Here is a 21,524-nt window from a genome sequence, read left to right on the forward strand (position 1 = left end):
TGCTTGAGATACAGCAGCTGACCCACATTTAATAAAATTGACAATAAAATTGAATTTAATTGAATTTTCTTTCCCTCTGATGTCAAGTATAGGTCAGTTTTATTCAGTGTTTTACCCTTTTTACCCTTTTACCCTTATCCATACAAATAGCATTTACAAATAAAATGAAAGTATACCAATGAGAGAAAAAAAAAAACATTGTTACATAAAAGTGTAATAACTTAATAACCTGGGTTTGAGATTACATTTATATAGATTGCTTTATGGTTAATTTCATAACAAAAAGTTGAATACAAATGATGCTTGTAGCTCCTCAGGTGGGTATACTGTTTAATGAGGTCACAATCAGGGCTGATCCAAGGATGTGGAACTCAATCTGAATGCAATCTTAACTGCTGAGAGCAGATGAAGTCTTCTTAGCATCCTGCGCTTCTCTCTGGTCCTTCCTAATTATGATCAGAATCCACAGGAAGACAAAGAAACCTGGAGTGGGAAACACACACCAGTATATATAAATGTGGATAAGGACATAATCGAGCAACAGTTTAATAGGTATTATAACAAGATAAAGAAAGCTAAGCTGACAGCAGACCTTGTAATGAGTTAAGTGAGCAGAAGAGGTAGAGCACAGGGTAGTTGGTGTATCCTGAGCCCAGGAAGACCAGACCCCACGTGGTTCCCAGGAGGCAAGTGAGACCAAACACAGTGAGTCCACTTTTGCAGACCAGACTCAGTCTAGATGGGGCTGCCTGTTCCCCTTGCCAGTCCCCTGTTTTAATCTTCGGCTTATACCCAGACACTCCTGTCAGTGTGCAGATCTTGGAGGCCAAGGTGAAGAGTATGCCAGTAGTGAGGATGAATGTCATGATGAAATACACCAGGTTCACACCATAGCAGAAGGAGTCATCAATTATCCAGCAGCTGTGAGACAATGATGGCAGTTATTGTATATTTGCCCCACACAAGCTAGTGACACTTAACCTTGTGACCTAGATTGATCTCATGAATGCATCTCAATTCTAAGGAGAGTTAAGAGGAGAAACCCCCTTGGATCACACTCCAAAGCTATGATTGTGCTATCCCCTTTTTTGGACAGGCCCACATTTTTGAAATCATCTGTCATGAAATGGAGTGAATTATCTGTCCTGAAGGTTAAAAAGTAAAAATCACTTTAATTTCACAGCTGTCTTGTCATCATGGACATATTGTCGCTGGACACAACATGGTATCAGGTTATTTATGTCTGCTCCATTTCTGAAAATGATTGTAATTGACTTACATTTTGTTTGATTGATTTGTGTCAGTCATATTCATTTCGACAGTGCCATAAAGCTGTCTGTTGTCTTTAACTCCCAGCGAGACTCCCAGAGAGACTCCCACAGTCACACCAGGGATGCCTAGGAACCCGAAAATGCTCATGTAAACATAAACACACACTCACACCTGCATATACACATAATAAATCAACTGGAGTAACTGCATCAGAGATATGTATTGTCATTAATGTGCAACAGGTTATAGATTATAACAAGTGTATGTATGTGTTTTGGTGCATGCTTAAAGGTTATAAGGTGGATCTAAGTACATCTTAAAAACCTTGTTGGTTTCACTCACCCCATCCAAGGAGAGACAACTTGAAAAGATAACGTTTATAGTTGGTATTGAACACCTTGATCAGCAAGAAGTAGAGGTGCAGGGCCTCTAAGGCCATCCAAGTAAAGCAGCACAGCAGAGAGTAGTGTATGACAGCTGCAATGAGGACACACACCCACTCCAAGTTCAATGTGGCCCCCCACTGGCTCAGCATGAAGAGGGAGTTGAGCAGAAACAAGGCCCCGCTCAGGGATGCATGAATAAAGGTAGAGTCGTGCACATGGCAATTTCTGAGTGAGAGACAAATCCAGAGCTTATAGTTGGAGATTTTAGTTTGAAGTCTAGTGCAATATATATATGATATATAATGGTGTTGTTGTAAGTGCTCAACTAATGAGGAGCGTGTATATATATATAGCGTTTTTTTCCGAAACCGTCAATAGTGTTATAAGTGCTCAACTAATGAGGAGCGGAATATCAACACAGCTATACAGGAACAAAAGTTTTAATGCATTGCAGTACAGGCCTGTTTCGTGTGTCGTGCGCTCATCGGCTGATAATGTGGTTAAACAAAGAATCATACAGTTTACCTTGCCCAGCGTCACGCCCCTAATTTCGGCTGGACAGCAAACAATCAGAGGAGAAAACATTCAAACTATAACAACCAATGGAGTAGGTACTTATGATGCACAGCAACCAATGGAGGGGTAGAAAACATTACAACCAATGGGTTAAGGGACTTGGGCTTGTTTTGAAAAGCATTTAGGGGCCAGGGCACTGTTGAAATGGCGTACATTAAAAATATAACAAGGTAATTTATGTGAATTATATAGTGGGGTGGTGTTGGGGCACAGTTGGAAGGACGGGCTGTTGTCAGAGTTGAATTGTTCAGAGATTCTGGTGTGCATACCCAGTGCTAGACCGAAATAAATGTTAACTTTATGGAGGATAAATACACAGTGGGGTGTCAGTTCTGCTCTTACCGGGATCAATGCAGAAAGAGGGACTTTATTGACAGATGCACACTGTTATATACGCACAGACCACATGTCAATCTCAGCGCATTTCATTGGCTGTTATCATTGTCTATCATACAGTGCCCACATGTACTCATTAAGTTTGCCTGTGTTAATACAAAAATATAGATTTACTTCTACAATTGAGAGCACACTTATTTCATATATGTCAACACCCCCTCTTGCTATCATGTGGTTCATCTTCTTAACTCAAAACATCATAAGGTTTTCTACCTTGCATCATGTAACCTTTCACTTACATGGTTACTCTCCAAACATGAACTTTGCAAACTTAACCAACTTAAATTTTGGTTGTGGGTTTCGTCATCACATCTGCTACCATCTGGTCTGTTGGGCAGTACTCCAGACTTATTTTTCCATCATTCACAGTTGACCTTACAAAGTGATACTTTATGTCAACGTGCTTACATTACTGTCTGCTTACAGGATTCTTTGCTAATGCTATTGCACCTTGGTTATCCTCATAGACCTTAGGTGGTGCGTACTGACGTCTGTCAATACCTTCTAGTAGTTGTACTAGGTACATACACTCTTGTGTAGTTGCAGCTAATGCCATATACTCTGTCTCACAAGTGGACAGTGCAACAGTGGGCTGCTTTTTGGTTTTCCATGAAACCAAAGGACCATTTTCATTTAGGCTTATACAATAACCAGTTGTGCTGCATCTGTCAGTTACATCAGCCGCCCAATCTGCACCACTGTACGCTTGTAGCCACAGTTTCTCATCGTCACATTTCCTGTAACACAACTCTTTGTCAGCTGTGCCTTTCAGATATCTCAGTACATGTTTTACAGTAATCCATTACTCTTCTGTTGGCTCAGTAAAGTACTGTGACAGTTTACTTACTACAAAACTTAGATCGGGTCTCGTACATGTAGTCAGATAGATTGGGCTACCTACTATCTCTCTGTATTTTCTGGCATCACTCAACATCTCTGCATCATTAGTGTAGTTCAATTTTTGTTCACAGGGTGTTGCTCTAGGTTTACAAACTTGCATGTCAAACCTTTCTAGCATTTTTTCCACATACCTCTTCTGTGACATTTTCACACATTTATCACACTGGTCAAAATCGATACCAAGAAAATGTTTCAATTCATCCAAGTCTTTCATCTTGAATTTTGCTGTGAGCATCTCCTTTACAACCTTTGCTTTTCAAAACAAGCCCCAGTCCCTTAACCCATTGGTTGTAATGTTTTCTACCCCTCCATTGGTTACTGTGCATCATAAGTACCTACTCCATTGGTTGTTATAGTTTGAATGTTTTCTCTTCTGATTGTTTGCTGTCCAGCTGAAATTAGGAGCGTGACGCTGGGCAACGTAAACTTTATGATTCTTTGTTTAACCACATTAGCAGCTGATGAGTGCATGACGCATGAAACAGGCCTGTACTTGTACTGGAATGGATTAAAACTTTTTTCCCTGTATCTGTGTTGATATATATATATAGCAGGGTTTTTTTTCTGAAACCGTCAATGATGTTGTTATAAGTGCTCAACTAATGAGGAGCGGAATATCAATACAGATACAGGGAAAAAGATTATGTATTAAAACTTATTCCCTGTATCTGTATTGATTATATAAATATATATACACCCACACCTAAAGTAAAAAAAACAAAAAAACAAAACAAAAAAACAACTAAAGTAACTGCAGCACAGACATGTAGTGCCATTAAAGTGCAAGAGATTATTGAGTATATTATGTATGTGTTTTAGTGCAATGCTTGAGGGCTGTAAAAAGAAAATGTTCCAACATTCAGATTTTCATGTTGGTCATGTTGGTGAATACATTTAGAAGTTAGTGCTTCCTTTGGCTAATGCACAACGCTTGTTTGTCTAATGTAAGACTTAAAAAAGATAGTTATTTGTTTTTTTCCTTACCATGGCATGGTAAAGCGTCAACACGGACAAGAAACCTTTGAGCAGAAAGGGCCTCAACACACTGGTTTTTACATAACACTGTCTCAATTGTTGTTTTTGCAACATTACCGCTGGTTAATGACAAATTATTATAGGCAGGTTGAATAAAAAGCTATCCAACGTTGTAAAAGTCTGAGTAAGTATTGGTTTTAAGCCCGTTCACATTTTGAAAAAGGGGGGAAAAGGGGGGGCAAGAGGACACTGAATTTCATATGGGTGGCCTTTCTACTCAGCTCATTTTAATTGATCTAACATGCCCATGTGTATCGCTTATATATGGGTGGGTCTCTGTGTCCTTGTTGTCCCCATAACATGCATTTTACCTCAGAGGAGAGTAAAGCAAAGAATTTCTCTTTCAAGTGCATGATGCTGTGAAGGCAACTTGTCTGCCATATATTCATGTATGATGTTTGCTCCCTTTTAATCTTTGACTATGTATGACCTATACCATGTTTAACTTTAGTCTATATTGCTTGGATAGATGCTTGTAGTGCATGTGTGTGAACTAATAAAGTCCTATTGTTAACTGTTAGCTGGTGGCAGAGGGATGCATAGGAAGCTCACTTGAGTGTAACAACGTCTGAAGGAACGGCCTTGGAGATGCACGAGCTGGAAGATAAGGATGAGGGGAGACCTGACCTATGAACTTGAGCACATTGTGTTATCCATTAGGATGACAGTCCAGTAATAAAGAAAAGCTACTTCCTCCAACCGGGATTGGGGAGAAACTCTGGGTACAAACGATTGTGACCGCGTCAATAAACATCTTTGAGGTGCAAGGTATAAAGGGAGTGCACACTGGGATAAGGGCAGACACTTAAGCATCTATATTCTGTGTGTATGTTCATGAACATATTAAAGTGTGACAATACTGTAAGAAATATTTGTCTCACTGCTCATTTAATGTCAGAGTGGAATTCAATAATTGTCATAACAGGTGCATTCTCTATTTATTATATTCTCTATCATTTATCTCTATTATTTATTCTTTGTTCTTATTATTTATTTTGGATTTTCAGTAATAATGGACCCGTGATGGCCTGGCGGCCTGTCCAAGGTATCTCCTGCCTGCCGCCCAATGACTGCTGGGATAGGCTCCAGCATCCCCACGACCCTGAGAGCAGGATAAGCGGTTTGGATAATGTATGTATGTACAATATGTATGTATGTATGTCCCGGGTAGATGAAGCTTGTTAACCTGTTGGGCAGTTCATCTAGGAGAAGGCAAACTCTGATTTATAACCTCCGCTGCCTTGCGGGTAAACTCGTCTACAGGAAAGACTTCGGGAAGAAACCCTAAGGAAAAATCTGCATCTGTCTCCATATCCACTCGTCTTGCTAGTCTTGCCACTGGTAGTAGGTGGTCTCGGACGAGAGAGTGGGGTTGATGATGCACAACTCTTCCTCACTTTAATCATTGCGCAAGTCATCAGTCATCCATCACAGGATGACTAGATGGTCCTCGTCACTGCGACGGATGAATAACAATGTATGTATGTACTATTTATTAATTATTTAGTCTCTATTATTTATTCCATTATTATTTATTCTATTTTATATTTATTATTATTTACTTATTTTATTCTATTCTCTATTAACAAAATAGGGAATGTTTTTTGATCAAAAAAACATCTCCATTTTGTTGAATTAATCTGCAGGGTAATCAGTTCTACTACCCAGGCGTCATACCAGTGTGTTTTCAACTCAAAAATAAATAAATAAATAAAAGGAAAAAATGGTTGCAACATCTTTAAATACACAAGAACATGCAGGGACACACACTGAATTAATTACAAACAACTGTATGGTGAGAATCAGAATATCAGAAGACAATTATATTTTCTTATATCAGGAATATGACTTGGTGGGTTGCTTACATTGGACACAAATAGTAAGTTTGGGATTCAGTATATATAAAGCATTCAAAAATTCTTCCTATAGCCACTTTAAAAATGTCAAAAAAAAGTCTATGCATATGAGACAGCATAACAACTGCACTATTCATTGGTCACAAAAGTAACACTCATGCAGCCACAAACATATGTTCATGCAGACACAAACACACACACACACACACACACACACACACACACACACACACACACACACACACACACACACACACACACACACACACACACACACACACAGAAGCATGCATACTCACCGACTGAAGATAAAAATCATGATGGAGAGGGTTGTGAAGAATGCAGAAAGGCCACAGCCAATATAACTGACGTACGATAAAATGTTCCAATGGTACTCTGAAATAGGTTGCCTTATCTGCAGGACAGGTGTGATAGCTGAAATGCAGGTATCTGGTAGAATTTTCTTTGCGTAAAATGTTGCGAATTAATCGACAAAATGTATTTTCCTTACCATTAGGATGGAAAAGGGCGTGTTGTGGTCACAATTGCACTCAAACTCAGTATAGTTTTGATAGATATGTCTATTAGTCTTACATCCATCTGTTTTCCAGCCATAGTCTGAGGAGATTTATACATGCAATCAAGTGAGTATGTCTGTCAAACTGTAAAATGAAAGATAATCCTTTCAGAAGATGTTAACCTTCTTCCAAGAAAACAAAACTCATAAAGATGTGAAAATTTAGAGTTGCCATGTATGAGTATTTACTGAAACTTTATGTGGAGACATCACTGAAAAAGAATATGTCAGTTAAAAGTATTTGAATTATTGCCCCAATACATTCTCCCACAATGCATGTACATTTTCTCTACTCTGCATATGAAAATGTTATTTCATATTTCAAAACATATTTAGGGTTTTGAGCCATGACATTGTTTTTGTGCTGTTTTTTTAAGTAATTTTTTGATTTCCTATCAATTGCACAGTCTTCTTCTTTCGGTTTGTTCCCTGTTTCCCAGGGGTCACCACAGCGGATTTGATAGTTTCCATCGGTACCCTGTGAGGGCACAGCACTGATGGCGGTTTGGCAAGCCGCATAATAACTTGGCAAAATTTTACATCAGATGCCCTTCCTGACACAACCACTAACCCTATGGACAATTGCGCAATATCCCACAAATGTGTTCAGGCTGGAAAACTTTGGACCCTAACACCCTAAAAATGTGACCTCAATTGTTCACATGATAGCGCTATAATGAACAAAAGTGTGTACTTCCATCATGTTGGATTCTCTGTCTTATGAATTTTTTGTATAACCAAACTTGCAGCAGAGCATCTGTGAACTATCACATGCTTGGTAACTAAACTTAGCACAAAAAGTAAGGAAATGTGTGTTTGGTAGATTATTTCTTTGTTGTAACAATGCTTCTTGGCAATAAATCTTATATCAGGCACCTGATTGTCAGCACCTGGGGTACCAGAAGCTCAAAACAAGAGTCAATAGCAACAGCAAAATAAGCTGTTTGGCATTGGCAGAGAAGATTTGGCAAATTTTTCATGGGCGCAACCCACATACTCAGCTGTGCTGCTCATCCCACAAATGCATGTTCCTTACAAATGTGGCACCATTTAAAAGGGAAATTATCAGGCTTTCCAATGGTATAAGATTTATTGCCAAGAAGCGTTGTTACAACAAAGAAATAATCTACCAAACACAACTTTCCTTACTTTTTGTGCGAAGTATCTATACTAGCCTTGTTGAATGAACCACATGGCTGCTATTAACCAATACATGTGACAAAGTACATGGCCTGGCACAGAAATGGTCATAACTCATCAAACACTTAATTCTAATTATCACAAAACTTGGTCCCTAAAAGCTAATGTAAGAACTTGAAGTGTGTGATGAATTCTACTCTAGCTGGCCCTTAGAGAGCACCCCAAATGCTGAATGCATGAAACTGGGCATCATGAAACTTGCTGTTCACTTGAATTGATAGGGTTTCTAACGTTTTCTTGATAGGGTTTTAAAATTGACAATTAGGGGGTGCTACAAATGCTAACAGAACATACAAATACCACTGAAGTTATGATTTCCCAGCACACTAATACCATTTCACAGTTTTCTAAAATAAAGGACCCACAATTTCAAGTCTAAGAAGAATTTGTGAGAAACATCCAAAGGCAAAAAATACAGTAATGAAAATCATCTTTCAGCTGTAAGAAATTAACAAAATAGGAAGTCAATTGCCAAAAACGCAGAGAAATATGATTAAAACCGCTAACATTTACTAATATTGCAATACACAAATGATGATAGAAGGAAACATAGAATTAGAAAACAGTTACACACTGCTCGGCTACTTACACTATTACAAAACTGTAAGCAGAAAATGATTCATACTCACCATCCTCATCAAAAAAGTGGCACTGACTTGAATTGTTCTGTAAAATAGAAAAATAAAGACATACATTTAAGTTGGCTGCAAAAGTTTATTGTTTACTGCTTACAACAGCAGTTCATTATGGTTACTGCTATCAGCTGCACAACCTACCATTTGCACAAGTTTACTGTTTACAATACCATTGCATGTGTCACCTTACTATTGTATAGACAGACATTGTCTGCTGTAGCACACTGTCCAACAAAGTACACCAACTGTCCAACAAAGTAAACCAACAAAGTACACCGAATACACTGAGAAAAGTCTGCATTGGCTTTTTTTCCCTTTTTTTTTTGTACATGTACCCTGTTCTTGCACTTTGATTTTTTCCAAGTACTTTTATAAGTATTTTTATTTCCTACTTGTTTGTTCAGCCTGCAAAACAAGGATGAAATTATGAGAATAAGTGTAAACTTGCTTTCATATATGGCAAATAAACTTGAAACTAGAAACTTGATGAGCTTTCAAAGTTTACTCAAAGACTATGTCTTAAAACAGCAGGTGACAAAAACACTGCGGTCAGTTCAGTCCAATTTATCCAACCTAACAGCTACAGTAACTGGACAACCTCAAAATGGCTCTACAAATATCTTTCTTGTTTCCACAACACCCGTTCAGGAGCATTTTCTGAAACTGTATGGGAGAACTTATTTGCCAAGGAAAATGTCAAATATAACTATTTGTCATAACAGCTTTAGTATACTGCATTTATAGTCACATTTTATAAACATTGGATATAAATTGTGATACTTGGTAACACATTATGATACTCTGATGTCCGGAGACATGAGCCAGTCACCATCCCGGATGACATGCCACCAATTCACCCACCTGACCACCATATGGACACAAGACCCCCCGCATGGAGCGAGGTGGAGAGGACGGTAAAGCAGGCAAGATCGATGTCAGCTCCTGGGCCCAATAGTATTCAGTATAGACTCTATAAGAACACTCCTGGAGTCCTGAAATACCTCTGGAAGCTGATGAAAGTGGCATGGTAGAAAAGAGTCATACCCAGGGCATGGCGAAGAGCAGGAGGCATTCTGATCCCCAAGGAAAAGAACTCTTCCTGCATCAGCCAGTTTCGCCAGATCAGCCTTCTTAATGTAGAGGGAAAGATATTTTTTAGTGTGATTGCCCAAAGCTCTCCACATTCCTGCAAAGAAACAACTTTGTTGATACATCAGTGCAGAAAGCCGGGATCCATGGCTTCTCAGGATGTCTGGAGCATGCTAATATCATCTGGCACCAGATACAAGCTGCCAAGAAAGAACGGAGAGACCTGCACGTGGTTTTCTTAGACCTTGCCAACGCTTTTGGATCAGTTCCTCACAAGATCCTGTGGACGGCGTTTGATTTTTTTCCATGTCCCCAAAAATATCACAGAGTTGGTCAAGACCTATTTTCAGGATCTCCAGTTCTGTGTCACAACACAGAACACCACCACCACTTGGCAACATCTGGAAATGGGCATTATGGCGGGCTGCACTATTTCCCCCCTGGCATTCATCATGGCAATGGAGCTCGTCATCCGTGCATCTCGATGGGTGGTGGGAGGCGAAAGGTCCAGGAATGGCCTGCGTCTTCCACCAATCCGGGCGTACATGGATGACTTGACCACCATAGCAACAACAAAACCATGCACCAGGCGCCTGCTGCTGAAACTCCAGGAGAACATCAAGTGGGCACGAATGGAGTTTAAACCAAGCAAATCTAGCAGCATCTCCATTGTCAAAGGCCAACTAGCAGATGAACGGTTCTGCATTAGTGATCAACCAATCCCCATGGTCCAGGAGAAGCCCATCAAGAGCCTCGGACGGTGGTACAATGCAGACCTCAAAGACACCTAGCAACTGGAGCAACTTCGCCAGGATACAATCAGTGGCCTCAGGCAAATCAACAATCAACAACACTGCACTGCCCGGGAAGTTGAAGCTTTGGTGCTTTCAGTTTGGGCTGCTACCCCGACTCATGTGGCCAATAACCATGTACGAAGTCTCACTATCTCATGCCAATCGCTTGGAGAGGCTAGTGAACTCGCAGGTGAGGAAGTGGCTTGGACTGCCAAGGTGCCTCAGCAGTGTTGGACTCTACGGCAATGGAGCCCTCGCACTGCCAATTTCCAGCCTGGTTGAGGAATTCAAATGTGCCAAAGTGAGGCTGGACATGTCCCTCACAGAATCCCGAGACCCAATAGTGAGAGGAGTTGCTCCAACCCTAGCAACAGGGAAGAAATGGACCCCGGCTGCAGCTGTACTGGAGGCGAAATCTGCCCTCCGCCACCGAGACGTAGTAGGCCATGTTCAACAAGGCAGAGGCGGCCTTGGCCTGGGAATAAAAACACCTACCTGGCAAAAGGCGACTACTACCGAACGGCGAACTATGGTGGTTGAGGAGGTCCGCCGACAGGAAGAAGCCGCCAGATGTGCTAAAGCCGTAGCACAAGCCAAACAGGGTCGCTGGATGAGGTGGGAGGGTGTTGAAAAGAGGAAACTTACATGGAGTGAACTCTGGAGCATGGAATCAAACAGGCTGAGTTTCATCATCAAGGCCACATATGATGTCCTGCCCTCTCCCATAAATCTAAATCTCTGGTTTGGAGAGAATCCATCTTGCTCCCTGTGTACAGCCCCAGCAACCCTCAAGCATATCTTGGTTGGCTGCAAGACCAGCCTTACCCAAGGCAGATACACCTGGCGACACAATCAGGTGCTCAGGTGCTTGGCAGCTGAACTCGATTGCAAGAGGGTTTCCATCAATGCCCAACCCTTCAACAACCAGGAAGGGCCCCGGCGGTTCCCAGCTTTCATTCGAGAGGGGGATAAACTGAAGGCCAACCCTTCACTTCCCAATTTAGGCTCACTAAACTCAGCCAGGGATTGGGAAATGCGAGTGGACTTAGGCCAGAAGCTCATCTTCCCGACAGAGATCGCAACAACCACCTTGCGACCAGACCTCGTCCTCTGGTCCAATTCTAACCAGCTCGCTTACATCATTGAGCTCACAGTCCCCTGGGAGGATGCAGTCGATGAAGCGTACGAGCGTAAGAAGCTGCGGTACGCCAATCTAGCAGCCGAAGCAGAGGACAGAGGCTGGAAGGTGAAGGTGCGCCCTGTGGAGGTGGGTTGTAGGGGCTTTGTTGCCAGCTCCACAGCAAAACTCCTGAGGGAACTAGGAGTCAGGGGGCAGGCCCACAGGAGAGTGATCAAAGAGCTAGCCAACACTGCTGAGAGGACTAGCCACTGGATCTGGTTCAAAAGGAGAGACGCCGTCTGGGCTGCCAGGGTGAACAGCTAACCAGAGGTCACACACCCAGGACCGATCAACCTGTGGTGGGCCTGCCTCAGCCGAGGGTGTCTTGTGATAAAAGGCCGAAACACCCTGTGATGCTGAGGTACACAACTGATGATGTGTCCTGGTGGTGGCAATGTCACCTTGGCAGACATCTCCAGTTTGATCTCCACTGAATCTGTTGCAGTGCAAACACTAGGGATTTTAACAACCAGTCCTTTTTTGAATCTCGAGCATAGCCTCAAACACCCACATAAAATCAAATCACATGTGTGCAGTTGTAAACACACTTACAGGCATGTTTGCGTCAGTTGTAACATTGAAAATCATCCTCAGTGATGTGGTAAGGTTAATGAAGCGTTCCTCTTTCAGTAGCTCGATCCTAAAAACCATGGAGGAGAATTCCTCGTGTCCAAACTATGTGGATGACAGGGTGATATTGGAGTAATGGGTCATAACATGCTTTGATTAACGGTGCAATGTGTTAATTCCCCCTGAACACTGACATCTATTGTTAAGCAATGTAAATAACAACAAATAAACTAAATAGAACCAGCTTTGCCTTATCCCCAGTCAAGTAAGACCTGCAAATTCAAATATAAAGTGAAGAAATCTCCAGAGTTTTTGCCAAAATCTGCCAATTTCAAACACATTCACTTCGCTGCAGTTGCTACAGTTTGCTGAAGACTATAAGCACAAGCCAAGTCTTTTGGGGTGGTGGGATATCATGGGTCAAGAAACAATAATACATATATATATATACACTCACACACACACACACACACACACACACACACACACACACACACACACACACATATATATATATATATATATATATATATATATATATATATATATATATATATATATATATATATATATATATATATATATATATATATATAAAAACACTCAGTCTGTGTGGCTTCCAAGTTTGGAGGGGTGGGAAATAGTTGTTTACCTTGTTTGAATCACATTGATAAATCCCTGTATTTACTAGTCATATTATATTTCAGGAAAGCAGAAATATATCCCATTGTTTCACTGATGAAATAAAAAACTTATTTTTTTGTATCAACCAAAGAAGCCATAGAATAACAAATCCATACAGCAATGATCATTGTCAATTGGTGTTTGAGTTTCTCAAATTGAAAAGCTGGTGGTGGCTATCAGAGCAAATGAAGCAGGTGTAATGGATATACTCTGAATTGGTCAGGCCACATATAGCTGACAAGACCGACGACCCTCTCCTCCTCTGTGATGTTGAGCAGGGCATCCACAGGCAGCCATGTCTTTGGGATGGATGACCTGCTCTGCAGCAGCAGCTACAGATGGAGAATGAGAGAGAGGGTGTCATTAAGGAGGGAAGTGACATGAAAGCAACACCAGGTAACTTTTTTGGCTTAACATATAGTCATGAAATCCATTTTGTGATGGCTATGTGAGAGTGACACAACTGCTTTTTTTATTTTTTATTTTTTTAACCCCCCCCCTTGTTCTCCCCAACTGTATCTGGCCAATTACCCCATTCTTCTGAGCCATCCCGGTTGCTGCTCCACCCCCTCTGCCGATCTGAGGAGGGCTGCAGACTACCACATGTCTCCCCCGATACATGTGGATTTGCAAGCCGCTTCAATTCACCTGGCAGTGAGGAGTTTCGCCAGGGGGACATAGGGTGTGAGAGGATCACGCTATTTCCCCCAGTCCCCCCTCTCCCTTGAGGGCGTGGGAGGATCACGCTATTTCCCCTAGTTGGCCAGGCGGCCCGACTGACCAACCAGAGGAGGCGCTAGTGCAGCGACCATGACACATACCCACATCTGGCTTCCCACCTGCAGACACGGCCAATTGTGTCTGCAGGGACGGCCGACCAAGCCGGAGATAACATGGGGATTAGAACCGGTGATCCCCGTGTTGCTAGGCAACGGAATAGACTGCCATGCTACCCAGACGCCCCACAATTGCTGTTCTGATCAGTTCTCTAGGATCCATGTTTCCGTCATGCACAAAACCTTCTAGGAAACATAAAGACTGCTTTATGTTCAAGTATAAGTACAGCAGTTTTACTTCACCATGTCAGTGAACATAGCACCTCTTCCATCAAGACAATGTTTTGAGGTATGGCTTGTAAATAAATTCACATATCCTTTTATTACACTGTGCAGAAAAACAAAAGCCCCTCGGTTGTCTTTGAGATAGTGGTAATAAAAGACATGGCCACAATCCAAAAAGTTACTAAGGGCCGTTTTAACAATGACCTTTGGTTCGCTTCATTATCATCTTCTGATCTATTCTATGGATTTTCTTTTTAATTGGATTTTTTTTCAAACATTTTTATTGACATAACCACATTATGGCTGTCTCCGGCCACATTGCTTTGTACATCATCTGAAAAATCAGATGGTACCAGTCAGATCATACTACCCATCACCTGGTCCAGGCTCCAGGTCTCTTGCTATCTGGGTTAGACTACTTCAATGCAGCCTCATTAACATGTGTACTCCTGTTCTCCCTCTTCATTCTACCTGTAGTAGGCTATATGTGCCCACTCCAGAAGTGCCAAGCCCCAGGTCTAGACTTTTCTCTCACCAGGCCCCAAATCAGTGAAACAGTCTTCCAGCCTCCATCAGAGCTACAGACTTGCTTACATCCCTCGAGTAAAGGCCAAAAAAAAAAGCTTCTCTTCTAAGTTTACCTTAATCCTTAAATGGTCTCCAAGCAAGACTTGTATACTGATTAGCGGCACTTCCCTGCTAATATTAATCAACTGGTACTATTACTAGAGTCAGCTATTATGATTGTGCCCTTACATACACCATTATACTAGTGTCAACTATTTGTGTCATTGTCTTTATGCCTGCTGAATAATCCAGGTATGAAAATCACAGAAAGTTGAATCGGTTCATCTGGACACAATTTTTATTGACAGATAGGTTTCATCACTCATCTAAGTGACCTCTTCAGTCTAAACTTACTGCAGGTATCTCCACCCTTATATTCAGTTGTTATGCAACTGTTTTTTTTAATTATTATTTATTTTGAGATACTTTACTGATCTGAAATTAAGGGGGAAACATTTTTATAAGGGTGGGGATACCTGCAGTCAGTTTAGACTGAAGAGGTCACTTAGATGACTGATGAAACATATCTGTCAATAAACCTTCTTTGATATTTGTGTCATTCTCCTATCTGCACGTGGTATCTTATGTACTTATGTTGATATGTCTGTTATACTGTTATGTGGCAATGTCAATCTTTTCTGTATTTTGATTCTCCTATTTATTAGCTCTTAGGTGCACTAACACTAAATGCACTTAACATTATATGCACTATTTACTATTTACCAGATGTACTACTAGGCCTACTATTACAACTGCTACTACTACTACTACTACTACTACTATTACTACTACTACTGCTACTACTTTTGGATGCTCCCATTAGGGGTCGCCACAGTTGGTCATCCGTTTCCATCTCTTCCAGTCCTCTGCATCTTTACTCTGTCAGGCAAACCACCTGGATGTCCTCCTTCACCACATCCATAAACCTCCTCTTTGGCCTTCCTCTTTTCCTCTTGCCTGGCAGCTCCATATTCAGCATCCTTCTCCCAACATATTCAGCATCTCTCCTCCACACATGTCCAAACCATCTCAATCTTGCCTCTCTTGCTTTGTCACCAAACTGTCCAACCTGAGCTGTCCCTCTAATATACTCGTTACTAATCCTGTCCTTCTTCATCTCTCCCAATGAAAATCTTGGCATGTTCAACTCTGCAACCTCCAGCTCCACCTCTTGTCTTTTCACTGGTGCCACCATCTCCAAACCATATAACATAGCTGGTCTCACAACCATCTTGTAAACCTTCCCTTTAACTCTTGCTGGTACCCTTATGTCGCAAATCACTCCTGACACTCTTCTCTACCCACTCCACCCTGCCTGCACTCTCTTCTGCACTCCCCGTTACTTTGGACAGTTGACCCCGAGTATTTATACTCATCCACCTTCATCACCTCTACTCCTTGCATCCTGACCATTCCACTGTCCTCCCTCTCGTTCACACATATGCATTCTGTCTTGCTCCTTCTGACTTTCATTCCTCTTCTGTCCAGCGCATACCTCCACCCCTTCAGGCTCTCCTCAAACTGTACCCTACTCTCTTTACAGATCACAATGTCATCCATGGACAACATAGTCCACCGAGACTCCTGCCTGATCTCATCCATCAACCTGTCCATCACCATTGCAAACAAGAAAGGGCTCAGAGCTGATCCTTGATGTAATCCCACCTCCACCTTGAACCCATCTGTCATTCCTACCGCACACCTCACCACTGTCACACTGCCCTCATACATATCCTGCACCACTCCTACATACTTCTCTGCCACTCCTGACTTCATCATACAATACCAAACCTCCTTTCTCCACACCCTGGCATATGCTTTCTCTAAATCCACAAAGACACAATGTAACTCCTCCTACTACTACTTCATATAATATTCCTATGACATGATTAGTATGCAGTATGATGCCAGCTGGTAACACAAAGATGTTGCTGCTCTCTGCTGAATCTTTGAATTAAACCAATTGTTAAAAGGTAAATGTAAAATGTAAATATTTATTTTTGTAACATATATGTGTTTTCTTTTTATATTTCTGATCATTTCTATTTCACCCACTTAATTTGATGCAGGTTTGCAAGGGGAACAGGAGCTTCTGTACCTGGGGACCATCTAGCTGAAGCCTATCACCAGTTGCTGGTGAGGTGCCGTTGACCTCGTTTATGTTGACCACAGACAGACTCACGTCCTTCAGGTTGTAAAGTTGGGAGCGTCCAGTACCAAAATGGTTAAATATCATGATATTATGAATGATGACTCGCTCCATACTGCAGGAATACAGCAGAAGGACTACATAATACAGAGTGGTATACACTTAAAGCAAGTATGACACCTGGTGTACTATAAATTATAATGACAATAATAACAACAACAATAATAATAACAACAATAACAACAACAACAATAATGATAATAACAATAATGATAATAATAATAATAGCAAAACAGTTCTTGTATTTTTGATGTTACCTGGGATCAAAATACAACGGATCTCGGGTAACATCAAAATACAAAAACTACAGAAGATCGCACTACTTGGAACGTCTTACATCCTAAGAAAGGCACTGCCCATCAAATAGACTTCTACCTAATTCTAACCCTTGGCCCAAGGAATGGGCCCGGTTATTATGTTGTATTATCGCATGAAGTTAAAGGAAATTTGTATAATAATAATAGCAATAATAATTATAATATTAATAACAATACTAATACTATATTTGTGAGTATTGAACATTTAAAATCGATAACCCAGTGTTAAAAGAAAAAATATATAAATATATATTGAATAAAAATATTAAAAAAAAACCCAGTATAATATAAGTATAGTATAAGTAAAATATAACAAATGGAAACATTGGTCAACAGAACGTCGCAATAATGCAATCGGTAATCAAAATGATAAAAATTATAATGACAACGATATTAATGGTAACACTAATGGGAAGAAGAAGATGGGAAAAAAAAGAAGAGCAAAGTGGATGTGAATGAGAAAAAGAGAGAAAGAGAGAGGAGGAAAAATATAGTATAGCACTTACTAAATGTAGGCCTCCTTTATTCTGCTGTTGCTCCTGAAGAATTCTTCACATGTATTCCTGAAATCCTGGAGTTTAAGTAATCCTCCCTGCCAATTGGCCATGACTGGCAACATCTGGATTAGGAACATGATTTCTTCCTCATTGCACGAGAAGATGAAACAACTAAAAACTGGGAAGTGACAGAAATATCCGAGAGGAGGGAGAGAGAGAGAGAGAGAGAGAGAGAGAGAGAGAGAGAGAGAGAGAGAGAGAGAGAGAGAGAGAGAGAGAGAGAGAGAGAGAGAGAGAGAGAGAGAGAGAGCGAGCGAGAGAGACTCGTTTTTATACTCGTTTTGGCGGATTGAGGAAGTCTATACCATATTTAGATTCATCTCATGTTTTAGCTCTCTGCTGCAGTGTTGCACAGTTTACAGTGTCTTTACTGGGTACATGAGTGAAAACCACCAAGTGAGGGAAAACAGTCAGCGACAGAGATGGATAAAGAGAGACTAAGAAAGACAGAGAGAGCGAGTGTGTGGGAGAGAAATGTCTGTGTGTGTGTGAGAGAGAGACAGACAGACAGACAGACAGACAGACAGACAGACAGACAGACAGACAGACAGACAGACAGACAGACAGACTGTAAAAGGTATGAAGGACATGATAGCATGATAGCAAGGTTAGCAGTTAGTCAGTCTGTGCTGGGCTACAGCCCGCTCACTACATATGAGCACTTACGTTGAGGTACAGTGACTACAACCATTTGGTTTAGGGTGAAAAAAACAGCATTTTGACAATTGGCTCCAGTCTCTTGAAACAACTCAGGCATCTCCGGTGTTGTGTTGCATGTAATTATGCAGGAAACCGATTTATACTTGCAGCTGAGTCCGCGAAGTTTTTTATTATCACTGACAATGAGATATTGCATGTTCATCGTGATGCTCCCATTTGAAATGTCAAACTTGCATGAATCTGGAGACATAACTGGGAAAAAATATACAAAACATAAAATCTGATGCAGTTGCCGACTGATGGCCTTCCAACTTATATATATATATATATATATATATATATATATATATATATATATATATACACACACAAACACACACACAAACACATATATATATATAGTGTGTATATATATATATATATATATATATATATATATAGTGTGTGTATATATATATATATATATATATATATATATATATATATACTATAATCCAGCTCGTCAAGTACATTCCTTATGAGACAGTACAAGCCTGTTTCATGCCATAAGCAATCATCAGCTGTGTGTGTGTGTGCGTATATATATATATATATATATATATATATATATATATATATATATATACACTCACCGGCCACTTTATTAGGCACACCTGTCCAACTGCTCGTTAACGCAAATTTCTAATCAGCCAATCACATGGCAGCAACTCAATGCATTTAGGCATTTAGACATGGTCAAGACGATCTGCTGCAGTTCAAACCGAGCATCAGAATGGGGAAGAAAGGTGATTTAAGTGACTTTGAATGTGGCATGGTTGTTGGTGCCAGACGGGCTGGTCTGAGTATTTCAGAAACTGCTGATCTACTGGGATTTTCACGCACAACCATCTCTAGGGTTTACAGAGAATGGTCCGAAAAAGAGACAATATCCGGTGAGCGGCAGTTCTGTGGGCGAAAATGCCTTGTTGATGCCAGAGGTCAGAGGAGAATGGCCAGACTGGTTCGAGCTGATAGAAAGGCAACAGTAACTCAAATAACCACTCATTACAACCGAGGTATGCAGAAGAGTATCTCTGAACGCACAACACGTCGAACCTTGAGGCAGATGGGCTACAGCAGCAGAAGACCACACCGGGTGCCACTCCTGTCAGCTAAGAACAGGAAACTGAGGCTACAATTCGCACAGGCTCACCAAAATTGGACAAAAGAAGATTGGAAAAACGTTGCCTGGTCTGATGAGTCTCGATTTCTGCTGCAACATTCGGATGGTAGGGTCAGAATTTGGCGTCAACAACATGAAAGCATGGATCCATCCTGCCTTGTATCAACGGTTCAGGCTGGTGGTGGTGGTGTAATGGTGTGGGGGATATTTTCTTGGCACACTTTGGGCCCCTTAGTACCAATTGAGCATTGTGTCAACGCCACAGCCTACCTGAGTATTGTTGCTGACCATGTCCATCCCTTTATGACCACAGTGTTCCCATCTTCTGATGGCTACTTCCAGCAGGATAACGCGCCATGTCATAAAGCTCGAATCATCTCAGACTGGTTTCTTGAACATGACAATGAGTTCACTGTACTCAAATGGCCTCCACAGTCACCAGATCTCAATCCAATAGAGCACCTTTGGGATGTGGGGGACCGGGAGATTCGCATCATGGATGTGCAGCTGACAAATCTGCAGCAACTGCGTGATGCTATCATGTCAATATGGACCAAACTCTCTGAAGAATGTTTCCAGTACCTTGTTGAATCTATGCCACAAAGGTTTAAGGGAGTTCTGAAGGCAAAAGGGGGTCCAACCCTGGTACTAGCACGGTGTACCTAATAAAGTGGCCAGTGAGTGTATATATATATATATATATATATATATATATATATATACATACATACATACATACATACACACACACACACACATATATATATACATATATATATATAGCGTGTGTGTATGTGTGTATATATATATATATATAATCCAGCTAGGCAAGTAAATTCCTTATGAGACAGTACAAGCCTGTTTCATGCCATAAGCAATCATCAGCTGTGTGTGTGTGTGTGTGTGTGTGTATATATATATATATATATATATATATACACACACACACACACACAGACATATATATATATATAAATATATACATTTTTGTGTTTTATCTTTAACTGTTGTTGGTTCATCACAAAAAACAGTTGGTTCACAAATGAGAAACTTGACAGTAATTGTTTTCTCCAGCATGACTTCAGTAAACCTCTCTCTGTATTTATTCCCCGAATCCAACCAAATTATTACATACCTCGGCTGGCCAGCGTTTCATTTAGCAGTAGTAACAGCAGCAGAAGAAACATGGTGTTCTTCCTCTAATATATATGACTGATGGAGAGAAAAAAAAGACAAAATAAGGTGGGCATTAGACCAGAAGCCACATATGTTGGATCAGCCTCAAATACCAGTTGTTGACATTCATTCATTCATCTTCAGCTGCTTCTCCTGGGTCGGGTCGCGGTGGCAGCAAGCTAAGTAGGACACTCCAGACGTCCCTCTCCCCAGCAACGGCCTCCAGCTCCTCCTGGGGGATTCCAAAGCGTTCCCCGGCCAGATTGGACACATAGTCCCTCCAGCGAGTTCTGGGTCTACCCCTGGGGTCTCCACCCTGTTGGCCGTGCTTGGTAAACCTCCAAAGGAAGGCACCAAGGAGGCATCCTAATCAGATGCCCGAGCCACCTCACTGGCTCCGTTCGACGCGAAGGAGCAGCGGCTCTACTCCAAGCTCCCTCCAGATGTCCAAGCTCCTCACCCTATCTCTAAGACTGAACCCAGACACCCTAGGGAGGAAACTCATTTCAGCCACTTGAATCCACGATATCACCCTTTCGGTCACTACCCAAAGCTCATGACCATAGGGGAGGGTTGGAACGAAGATTGACTAGTAAATTGAGAGCTTTGCCTCCCAGTTCAGCTCCCTTTTCACCACAACGGTCTGATATAACGTCCGTATTACT

General features: G+C 41.2%; 1 protein-coding gene across 1 annotated transcript; it reads right to left on the reverse strand.

The window, feature by feature from the left end:
• Positions 1 to 875: 875 nt before the first annotated feature.
• On the reverse strand, positions 876 to 17,911 carry LOC130112036 (adhesion G-protein coupled receptor G6; the record flags this gene model as incomplete). Its single annotated transcript, XM_056279340.1, has 10 exons — positions 17,811 to 17,911; positions 16,877 to 17,042; positions 13,360 to 13,482; positions 12,449 to 12,571; positions 8,828 to 8,864; positions 6,933 to 7,039; positions 6,721 to 6,836; positions 1,615 to 1,883; positions 1,280 to 1,397; positions 876 to 921 (listed from the first exon to the last, which is right to left on the reverse strand). Coding segments are annotated over exons 1-10 (1,206 nt in total), but the record flags the coding sequence as incomplete, so codon positions are not given.
• Positions 17,912 to 21,524: the final 3,613 nt, after the last annotated feature.

This window comes from Lampris incognitus, chromosome 4, assembly GCF_029633865.1.
Source record: "Lampris incognitus isolate fLamInc1 chromosome 4, fLamInc1.hap2, whole genome shotgun sequence".
In the NCBI taxonomy this organism is placed as follows: domain Eukaryota; kingdom Metazoa; phylum Chordata; class Actinopteri; order Lampriformes; family Lampridae; genus Lampris; species Lampris incognitus.